The sequence below is a fragment of the Hyla sarda genome, chromosome 2 (assembly GCF_029499605.1).
Source record: "Hyla sarda isolate aHylSar1 chromosome 2, aHylSar1.hap1, whole genome shotgun sequence".
Taxonomy (NCBI): domain Eukaryota; kingdom Metazoa; phylum Chordata; class Amphibia; order Anura; family Hylidae; genus Hyla; species Hyla sarda.
The window spans coordinates 500,424,310-500,435,923 of NC_079190.1; the positions used below are offsets into that span (position 1 = coordinate 500,424,310).

Here is an 11,614-nt window from a genome sequence, read left to right on the forward strand (position 1 = left end):
GGGGACTGCTGGCTACAAAGGGGGGCTGCTGGCTACAAAGGGGGGCTGCTGTCTATAGGGAGGGGACTGCTGGCTACAAAGGGGGCTGCTATCTACAGGGAGGGGACTGCTGGCTACAAAGGGGGGCTGCTGTCTACTGGGAGGGGACTGCTGGCTACAAAGGGGGGCTGCTATCTACAGGGAGGGGACTGCTGGCTACAAAGGGGGGCTGCTATCTACAGGCTACAGGGGGGACTGCTGGCTACAAAGGGGGGCTGCTATCTACAGGGGGAGACTGCTGGCTACAAAGGGGGGCTACTATCTACAGGGGGGAGACTGCTGGCTACAAAGGGGGGATGCTATCTACAGGAAGGGGACTACTGGCCACAAAGGGGGCTGCTATCTACAGGGGGGCTGCTGTCTACAGGGAGGGGGCTGCTATCTACAGGGAGGGGACTGCTGGCTACAAAGGGGGGATGCTATCTACAGGAAGGGGACTGCTGGCTACAAAGGGGGGCTGCTATCTACAGGGAGGGGACTGCTGGCTACAAGGGGGGCTGCTATCTACAAGGAGGGGACTGCTGGCTACAAAGGGGGGCTGCTGTCTACAAAGGGGGGCTGCTGTCTACAGGGGGGACTGCTGGCTACAAAGGTGGCTGCTATCTACAGGGAGGGGACTGCTGTCTACAAAGGGGGGCTGCTGTCTACAAAGGGGGGCTGCTGTCTACAAAGGGGGGCTGCTGTCTACAGGGGGGGACTGCTGGCTACAAAGGGGGGCTGCTATCTACAGGGAGGGGACTGCTGGCTACAAGGGGGGGGGGGCTGCTATCTACAAGGAGGGGGCTGCTGGCTACAAAGGGGGGCTGCTGGCTACAAAGGGGGGCTGCTGTCTACAGGGAGGGGACTGCTGGCTACAAAGGGGGCTGCTATCTACAGGGAGGGGACTGCTGGCTACTGGGAGGGGACTGCTGGCTACAAAGGGGGGCTGCTTTCTACAGGGAGGGGACTGCTGGCTACAAAGGGGGGCTGCTATCTACAGGCTACAGGGGGGACTGCTGGCTACAAAGGGGGGCTGCTATCTACAGGGGGGAGTCTGCTGGCTACAAAGGGGGGCTGCTATCTACAGGGGGGAGACTGCTGGCTACAAAGGGGGGATGCTATCTACAGGAATGGGACTACTGGCCACAAAGGGGGCTGCTATCTACAGGGGGGGGCTGCTGTCTACAGGGAGGGGGCTGCTATCTACAGGGAGGGGACTGCTGGCTACAAAGGGGGGCTGCTATCTACAGGGAGGGGACTGCTGGCTACAAAGGGGGGCTGCTATCTACAGGGAGGGGACTGCTGGCTACAAAGGGGGGCTGCTGGCTACAAAGGGGGGCTGCTGTCTACTGGGAGGGGACTGCTGGCTACAAAGGGGGGCTGCTATCTACAGGCTACAGGGGGGACTGCTGCCTACAAAGGGGGGCTGCTATCTACAAGGAGGGGACTGCTGGCTACAAAGGGGGGCTGCTGGCTACAAAGGGGGGCTGCTGTCTACTGGGAGGGGACTGCTGGCTACAAAGGGGGGCTGCTATCTACAGGCTACAGGGGGACTGCTGGCTACAAAGGGGGGCTGCTATCTACAGGGGGGAGACTGCTGGCTACAAAGGGGGGGGTGCTATCTACAGGGAGGGGACTACTGGCCACAAAGGGGGCTGCTATCTACAGGGGGGGCTGCTGTCTACAGGGAGGGGGCTGCTATCTACAGGGAGGGGACTGCTGGCTACAAAGGGGGGCTTCTATCTACAGGGGGGGACTGCTGGCTACAAAGGGAAACTGCTGTCTACAGGGGGGGACTGCAATTTACGGGGGGGGACTGCTGGCTACAAAGGGAAACTGCTGGCTACAAAGGGGGACTGCTATTTACGGGGGGGGGGGGCTGCTATATACAGGGGGGGTCCTGCTAGCTTCAAAGGGGGACTGCTGTCTACAGGGGGGTCCGGCTGGCTACAAAGGGGGGCTGCTATCTACAGGGGGGTCCTGCTAGCTTCAAAGGGGGGCTGCTGGCTACAAAGGGGGGCTGCTGTCTACAAGGGGGGTCCTGCTGGCTACAAAGGGGGCTGCTATCTACAGGGAGGGGACTGCTGGCTACAAAGGGGGGCTGCTGGCTACAAAGGGGGGCTGCTTTCTACAGGGAGGGGACTGCTGGCTACAAAGGGGGGCTGCTATCTACAGGCTACAGGGGGGACTGCTGGCTACAAAGGGGGGCTGCTATCTACAGGGGGGAGTCTGCTGGCTACAAAGGGGGGCTGCTATCTACAGGGGGGAGACTGCTGGCTACAAAGGGGGGATGCTATCTACAGGAATGGGACTACTGGCCACAAAGGGGGCTGCTATCTACAGGGGGGGCTGCTATCTACAGGGGGGGCTGCTGTCTACAGGGAGGGGGCTGCTATCTACAGGGAGGGGACTGCTGGCTACAAAGGGGGGCTGCTATCTACAGGGAGGGGACTGCTGGCTACAAAGGGGGGCTGCTATCTACAGGGAGGGGGCTGCTGGCTACAAAGGGGGGCTGCTGGCTACAAAGGGGGGCTGCTGTCTACTGGGAGGGGACTGCTGGCTACAAAGGGGGGCTGCTATCTACAGGCTACAGGGGGGACTGCTGCCTACAAAGGGGGGCTGCTATCTACAAGGAGGGGACTGCTGGCTACAAAGGGGGGCTGCTGGCTACAAAGGGGGGCTGCTGTCTACTGGGAGGGGACTGCTGGCTACAAAGGGGGGCTGCTATCTACAGGCTACAGGGGGACTGCTGGCTACAAAGGGGGGCTGCTATCTACAGGGGGGAGACTGCTGGCTACAAAGGGGGGGTGCTATCTACAGGGAGGGGACTACTGGCCACAAAGGGGGCTGCTATCTACAGGGGGGGCTGCTGTCTACAGGGAGGGGGCTGCTATCTACAGGGAGGGGACTGCTGGCTACAAAGGGGGGCTTCTATCTACAGGGGGGGACTGCTGGCTACAAAGGGAAACTGCTGTCTACAGGGGGGGGACTGCTATTTACGGGGGGGGACTGCTGGCTACAAAGGGAAACTGCTGGCTACAAAGGGGGACTGCTATTTACGGGGGGGGGCTGCTATATACAGGGGGGGTCCTGCTAGCTTCAAAGAGGGACTGCTGTCTACAGGGGGGGTCCGGCTGGCTACAAAGGGGGGCTGCTATCTACAGGGGGGTCCTGCTAGCTTCAAAGGGGGGCTGCTGGCTACAAAGGGGGGCTGCTGTCTACAAGGGGGGTCCTGCTGGCTACAAAGGGGGGCTTCTGTCTACAGGGGGGTCCTGCTGGCTACAAAGGGGGGCTGCTATCTACAGGGGGGTCCTGCTGGCTTAAAAGGGGGACTACTATCTACAGGGAGGGTACCGCTGGCTACAAAGGGGGGTTTCTGTCTACAGGGGGGTCCTGCTGGCTACAAAGGGGGGCTTCTGTCTACAGGTGGGGGTCCTGTTGGCTTCAAGGGGGGTCCTGTTGGCTACAAGGGGGGGGGTCCTGCTTTCTGTCTGGAACTATCTATACTACCTACTATTAAAGATAATCTTACAGCAGAGTCACCTGCACTAACTTAAATTTATATGTAGATAGTGCAGGTGACCCGGTTTCTACCGCTGCTCACCATGTGAACATCAGCGCAATCGCTCCGGAGACATCGGTCTCTCCGCCAATGCAAATTCCCTGTTCTGCCCAATGGAGAAGAGAGATCTACAGCAGCCGCCTCCATTGTACACAACAAGGACCCACATGCTGTCCGATTCCCTTTAAAATGAAAGTACTTGTACTTGGTATTGGCAAGTACTAGAATTAAAGTATCGTTACTCGTACTCGGTCTTAAAAAAAAATGGTATTGGGACATCCCTACCTAAAATGGACAGAGATGTCAGCAGAGAGCACTGTGTTCCAAAAAGAAAAGAATTTCCTCTGTAGTATTCAGTAGCTAATAAGTACTGGAAGGATTAAGATTTTTTTATAGAAGTCATTTACAAATCTGGCACCAGTTGATTTAAAAAAATATATAAGTTTTCCACCAGAGTACCCCTTTTTGACCAGGGGTTTTTCCGTTTTTGCACTTTCGTTATTTTTCCTCCTTACCTTTAAAAAACCATAACTCAAAATTTTGCACCAAAAAATCCATATGATGGCTTATTTTTTGCCGTAAAATCTACGGCAAAGCGGAAAAATAAATTCATTGTGCGACAAAATTTAAGAAAAAACATCATTTTGTAACTTTTGGGGGCTTCCGTTTCTATACAGTACATTTTTCGGTAAAAATGACACCTTATCTTTATTCTGTAGGTAACTACATGCACGAAAATGTATACGTTTTAAATTGTCATCTTCTGACCCCTATAACTTTTTTTTTTTTTTTCAGCATATGGGGCGGTATGAGGGCTCATTTTTTGCGCCGAGATCTAAAGTTTTTAGAAGTACCATTTTTGTATTGATAGGACTTTTTGATCGCTTTTTATTCATTTTTTCATGATATGGAATTTTTTTTGTGCGTACGCCATTGACGTGCGGTTTAATTAACAATATATTTTTATAATTCGGACATTTTCGCACGCGGCCATACCACATATTTTTATTTGTATTTAAACTTTTTTTTTTAAATGGGAAAAGGGGGGGTGATTCAAACTTTTATTAGGGAAGGGGTTAAATTATCTTTATTCACTTTTTTTTTTTTTTTTTTTTTGCAGTGTTATAGCTTCCATAGGAGACTATAACACTGCACACACTGATCTTTTACATTGATCAATGGTTTCTCATAGGAAACCAGTGATCAATGATTCTGCCGCTTGACTGCTCATGCCTGGATCTCAGGCACTGAGCAGTCATTTGGCGATCGGACACCAGGAGGCAGGTAAGGGGACCCTCCTCGTGTCCTACAGCTGTTCAGGATGCCGCGGTGAACCGCGGCGAACCCGAACAGCCCCCTTAGCTAACCGACACTTATTAAGTTTCACTTTAGACGCAGACTAACAGATCAACTTTGAACGCTGTGTCTAAAGCGTTAATAGCGCGCGGCACCGCGATCAGTGCCTCACGCTATTAGCCATGGGTCCCGTCGTTATAGAATGGGAGCCGACCCATGATGTACATGTCTGTCATGGGTCGGGAAAAATTCAAGCAGGAGATAATGGAGTGCGCCTGGCGCAGAATGAATCAGTTCCTATAGACGGCAATGCCTATACAATGACCGAAATCGTTCTTTTGTCTTCAGTCAGTGTCAGCACATTGCCAGGATGAGTGCACCATGGTATGTAGACTGTAGACCTGCTCTGGAAGCATTAGACCAGAGGTCCCCAAGCCAGTCCTCATGGTCCACCAACATTCTGTGTTTTTGCAGTTACTCCATTGGAATAGAACAGGGAAAAATTCAAACCCTGGACTATTAGTGGACCATGAGAGACTTAAAGGGGTACAGATCTGTAAATTACTTCTATTTAAAACATCTTAATTGTTCCAGTAGTTATCAGCTGCTGTATGCGCCACAGAAATTTCTTTTCTGTTTGAATTTCTTTTCAGTCTGACCACAGTGCTCTCTGCTGACACCTCTGTCCATGTCAGGAACTGTCCAAAGCAGGATAGGTTTTCTACGGGGATTTTCTTGTACTCTGGACAGTTCCTGACATGGACAGAGGTGTCGGCAGAGAGACTGTGGTCAGACAGAAAATAAATTCAAACAGAAAAGAACTTCCTCTGGAGCATACAACAGCTGATAAGTACTGGAAGGATTAAGATTTTTAAATAGAAGTCATTTACAAATCTGTTTAACTTTCTGGCATCAGTTGATTTAAAAAAAAATGTTTTCCACCAGAGTACCCCTTTAAGAGATGAAACCCAATCTGTGGCTGGGGCCTTAGTCTTGCTTACCGGTGACTTCAGGGATTCTATAATATGAAAGAGAAACCTCTTAAGGATGTTCTTCTTTATTAAAGCCAAATCACAACGCGTTTCGAGACTTGTACATGCCTCTTCCTCAGGTAAAAACAGGCTTGCATACATGCAAAGTAAAAGTGTCTGTTTAAAAGGATCTTTTTATGCGCCAAAGATCGCAAAAAATCTTTGGCGCCAAAAAATCCTTTTAAACAGACACTTTTACTTTGCATGTATGTAAGCCTGTTTTTACCTGAGGAAGAGGCATGTACAAGCCTCGAAACGCGTTGTGATTTTGCTTTAATAAAGAAGAACATTATTTGAAACTGACATCTGAGTGGATTGCGCTATCATTCCGGGTTTTTTCCTGTATCTCTTTCCCCCATAAAGTAGGTATATCCCGTACATTAAGCAGGTACTTCTCCCATTAGGTAGGTATGTCCCTACTTTGTTCACTTAAGTGATATACAGTCACAGCAAAGTCAGAAAGCCCAAATTGGTAAAGAAAATGTAGCTTTCTCAAAACTACTTTTCACAACCATGGCCTCCGGACTTTGCTGTGGCTGCATATCATTTTGTGGATTAGTCTCCAATGTGGCATCCAAATGACTGTGTCCTTTCATATTCTGGTAATTCCCTTATTAGGTAGTCCCACCATAGGCAGGTCTGTCATCAGATAGGTAGACCCCTTTTCCCCAATAGGTAAACACATCCATAGGTAGATCGATTTCCCTCACATGGCAGAAAAGAGAAGGGAGAAGAATGACCTCAAGGTAGCCCCTAATGGCTTCCAAACAGCTCTCTATAGGAGGAGACACTATGCTTATAAGATTTAGCACCAACTTCCTTATTTTCCCTTCAGGTTCCTTAGGTACAGGACTCGCATAGCTTTAAGAGACCATGGTCATTCTCACGAAAGACCCACCAAGGATGGAGGAGGACAGAGACCACATGTCTGGGAGGATATTAGACCTCACCCTAGAGATGATCTACTGGATCACTGGAGAGGTGAGAGGGTCACATGACCTTCCTTGTATCTCTATTAATAAAGCAGGGAAATGAGCGGAAAGGTGCGGGATTCTTCTTCTCTCTGTAGTGATCAGTGTCTCCCCATACACAGGATTACACAGTAGTGAAGAAGTTGTCTGGTGAGTGTGTGACACCCCGTGTGTCAGGAGGCTGGAGCAGGAGCCAGAGCCCCGCCCCCGAGGAGCCTCCACCTCATTCACTGATACATGAGCAGAAGATCCTAGAACTTACCTCCAGGATCACTGAGCTGCTGACTGGAGAGGTGAGCGCTGCTGGGAATGCTGGGACATTATACAATAACACCAAGGTATGAAGTGTCTGGAGGAGAATTGTATCATTGTCTGTGTCAGGTTCCTATAAGGTGTCAGGATGTCACTGTCTATTTCTCCATGGAGGAGTGGGAGTATTTATTAGGACACAAGGATCTGTACAAGGATCAGGTCATGATGGAGGATCACCAGTCCCTCACATCACCAGGTAAGAGGAGAGAGCAGGTTTGTGGATCTCCTAGATTCCCCCATCATCTGATCATCACATATAACAATGGATTCAGTCACTGTGTTTATTTCCTATAGATGGATCCAGTAGTATAAATCCCCCAGAGAGGTGTCCCCGTCCTCTATATCACCAGGATTGTCCAGGAAAAGAGGATCATCAGGTATGTATTTATGGACATTATTCCCCCGGCCCTCCCCAGGGACACAGCGTCTCGACCCCCCGTATAAGTCTGTGGGAGAGCGGATTGGGGATATGTTTTTGAGCATGATATATATCCTTTAATTGTTGATCCTTTCTGATCGCCACTCAGCATGATCATCCCTAGTTCTATTTTTGTTTTCATCCTCAGGTCCTTAATGTTGGATCCATGCGGGAAAGTTCTGGAGGAACGAGGAGAGAACTGGAGGAACCCCGATCAGAGAATGGTGAGAGCCTCCATGTATCTGGTGTTTTGTTTCATGACTTATCATGTGCAGAATGAGTCTTGAGCTTTTTCGTTCCTCATGTAGTGATTTGGCTCAATTAATGTGTTCAACAGAATTCGGACGACAAGCCCCCTCCCATAGACATGAATGGAGGGGGCATGGCGTGATGTCGCAAGGGACGTGGCCATCACAACCACTGCTGCAGAAACCTGGCGTTTGTTTAAAACACCAGGTGCTACGGGAGATCACGGGGGGCCCCAGCAGCTGAACCCCCGCAATCAGGCATCTTATCCCCTACCCTTTGGATAGGGGATAAGATGTCTAGCAGCGGAGTACCCCTTTAAATTGCTTCAATGAAGAGGGGGTTCACCTAGGATGATGGCAGTAGTAGTTCCCTATGTTCTTCCTGTGTATCATGTCTAATAGCTGGTGTTGTTTGGGGTGCCCTTGATGGTCATATAAAAAACTAACCAGCCAGAGACAGGGTTAGCTTCAAAAATGGTTCTTGGAGGCACAGTCTTTAACAAGGTCACAGGCGGCCTTTACTAAGGCTGGAGCAGGTTTTCCTAATAAATCCATATCTGATTCTTTCTGTAGCTTCTTCTTTAGCCTTGGAATCCAACAGTTTGGCTCACAGTTTCTTGTCTCTTTGAATCAGTCTTTCTGTATTGCAATTCCCAGCTGTGGGGTGCCAGGTCAGGCCTAGTCCATGTCTGATCCCCCTAGAGACTCGCTCATGCCATCTCCTCACTCTTCTGCACTCAACTTCTAATTCCTCTCCAATGGCTTGCCTGGGATAGGATAAAGCTGTGGCTTCCTTCCAGATGGTTCCTATAGTTCTTATGTGTGGGTTAACCTTTTTAAGCCATAACCTTCTCATGAGTATAGATTGTTAAATGGGCACTCTCATTGAAACTAATTTTTGCTATTGCACTCCTTATGGTAAATAAAAAATCTTTCTAATGTACTTTTTTTTTTTTTTATGAAGTTTTCTATGTTTTATTAGTGTTTAAAAAAAGCTGCCACTAGGTGTCTCTCTACTTGTCCAGAGCACATTTCCCCCACATCTCTTGCACAGACTATGATCCAAAATCAGGAAATGCAGTCTGGAGTGCTGAGAAGGGTGTGTGCAGCCTTAGCCAATCATAGCTCATCTCACACTGAACTGCTCTGGGCTGTGTGTAGCAGAGTGAGGGAGGAAGTTCTCCCCTGTATGGCTTCACATGATGTCACAGCCTGCTTGGTAATTCCCCTTCCTAGTCTGTGTATTTGACTGAGGCTGAGCAGAAAATACAGAGCAATATCAAGGTAGAAAACTAAAAAATAATAATAATAAAAAAAAATTAAAAAAAATTATGAGCCAGTATAAAAGGACACGAAGGTTACTAAACAGTCATTTTGTTGTGGATACTACCTTTGTTGTTTTTTTTATTTTTATTTTTGTTTTGTTTTTTCCATACATGGTTGACATATATTTTTGACACATTGTTTCTTTTGATAAATTTTGTGTACAGTTAGAGAAAAGGTAACCTCTTATTTAGAATTGTTTATTGTATTGTGATACATGCCGTGATCATGTTTTTACATAAAAATGCTGAAATATAAATTTTGTTTTTCCGGGAGAAGACAGGGTGAGACACTCCCATGAGCATTTCCTTCTGTATCCCTATAATGAAGTAGAAGATGATCAGTCACAGATTGAAAAAACTGGACATAAATCTTTAGCAAGTTCTAAACATGGGGAACATCTAGAAATGAAATCTCCTCTTCCTGAGCAAGAGCGAATTCACATAGATGAAAGGCCTTTGTCAGAATGTGGGAAATCTTTTAGTCCAAAATCAAGTGTCGTGGAACATCAGAGAACTCGCACAGGAGAGAAGCTTTTCTCATGTTCACAATGTGAGAAATGTTTCAGTAGGAAATCGCACCTTGTTTGTCATCAGAGAACTCACTCAGGGGAGAAGCCTTTTTCATGTTCAGAATGTGGGAAAACTTTTAATCACTCATCAGCTCTTGCTAATCATTACAGAATTCACACTGGGGAGAAAAGATTTTCATGTTCTGAATGTGGGAAATGTTTCATTGTGAAAACAGATCTGGTCAAACATGAGAGAATTCACACAGGGGAGAAGCCATTTTCATGCTTGGAATGTGGCAAATGTTTTACTAGGAAATCCCTTCTTGTTGGACATCAGAAAACTCACACAGGAGTGAAACCGTTTTCATGCTCAGAATGTGAGAAATGTTTCACTAGCAAATCATATCTTGTTATCCATCAGACAACTCACACAGCGGAGAAGCCGTTTTCATGTCCTAAATGTGGAAAATGTTTGAGTAACAAATCAACTCTTGAGAAACATCTGCGAACTCACACAGGGGAGAAGCCCTATACATGTACAGCATGTGGGAAATGTTTTAGCTATAAGTCAATTCTTGTCGAACATCTAAGGATTCACACAGGCGAGAAGCCCCATTCGTGTTCCGAATGTGGGAAGTGTTTCAACTACAAATCAAGTCTTGTGCAACATGTAAGAATTCATACAGGGGAGAAGCCACATTTGTGTTCAGTATGTGGGAAATGTTTTAACTATAAATCAAGTCTTCGGGAACATCAGAGAATTCACACAGGGGAGAAGCCGTTTTCATGCACAGTATGTGGAAAGTGTTTCAACTATAAGACAAGTCTTGTGGAACATCTAAGACTTCACACTGGGGAGATGTCCTTTTCATGTATGGTATGTGGGAAATGTTTTAACCAGAAAGCAGGTCTTGTAGCACATCAGAGAGCTCATGCAAAAGATAAGACAATTTAATGTACAGACTGTAGGAAATATGGTAAGGGTGGGGCTCCATAGTAGGACCAGCTGCCTCAGGATGGGTTTGGGCAGCTGTGGTCGTGATATCATGCTACGCCCCCTCCATTCATTTCTATGGGAGGGGGCGTGACTACCGTCACGCCCCCTCCCATAGACATGAATAGAGGGGGCGTGGCGTGACATAACAACCAGCGTTCTGAACATAACCCGGTGATTGCTGAGGGGACCAGTGGGCAGACCCCCCCCGCGATCTTACATCTTATGTCCTATTCTTTCCTATCCATGTCTAGGGGCGGAGTACCCCTTTAATGCTGTTGTCCTGGGTAAACACAGCTGCTTTCCAAAAACAGCACCAGATCTGTCTACAGGTTGTTTGTGGTATTACAGCTTTGCCCCATTCACTTCAATAGAGGCAAATTACAATACCATGTGTGGTGCTGGTTCTGAAAAAAAAAAGTAATGTTTTAGTTTGTTTGCTTTTTTTTTTTTAATAAAGACAATTCTTTATTTATAACCTTTATGGATTTGTGTTACTATTAAACTAGCATTACACCTTGAATAGCAGTCTGCTGACAACTGTTCTACCCTTACACCCAATACACGTGTACGCTCCTTTTAGCTAATGTGCATTTGTGTCCTGTGGGGCGGAGAGGAGTGAGCTTCTGCCCACTAACAGGATCAAACCTAATCGTTTCCGTTTACAGTCCCCTCACACCCCGGCAGCTCCGATATTCCGGAATTTACTTAGATGGAACTTAGTCCCGACAAGGATAGCTAAGATGTTTCTGTGATGAGGGTAGATGTTATTACCCTAGGGGCAGATGGCATTAACCCCTTGTCTTCGTGATACCAGGGCATGGTTTTACCTCTACACCACCCTGAAGGTATACCGCTGGATCCTGGGCTAGGCGCGGGGACAAATGATGACTCTGATGCCAAGTTATGGGACAACCACAGCTTTACTGA

At 47.9% G+C, this 11,614-nt stretch overlaps 1 protein-coding gene across 4 annotated transcripts in view; it reads left to right on the top strand.

The window, feature by feature from the left end:
- Positions 1-11,156, top strand: part of LOC130357217 (oocyte zinc finger protein XlCOF6.1-like) — a 25,400-nt gene extending 14,244 nt beyond the window's left edge. For all 4 annotated transcript variants that reach the window (XM_056559818.1, XM_056559817.1, XM_056559820.1 and 1 more), the window contains exons 2-5: positions 6,743-6,888; positions 7,001-7,567; positions 7,757-7,832; positions 9,459-11,156. In XM_056559818.1, the coding sequence (XP_056415793.1) occupies positions 7,775-7,832; positions 9,459-10,645 (1,245 nt within the window). In that variant the 5' untranslated portion in view covers positions 6,743-6,888; positions 7,001-7,567; positions 7,757-7,774 and the 3' untranslated portion in view covers positions 10,646-11,156. The remainder of the gene's footprint in view (positions 1-6,742; positions 6,889-7,000; positions 7,568-7,756; positions 7,833-9,458) is intronic.
- Positions 11,157-11,614: the final 458 nt, after the last annotated feature.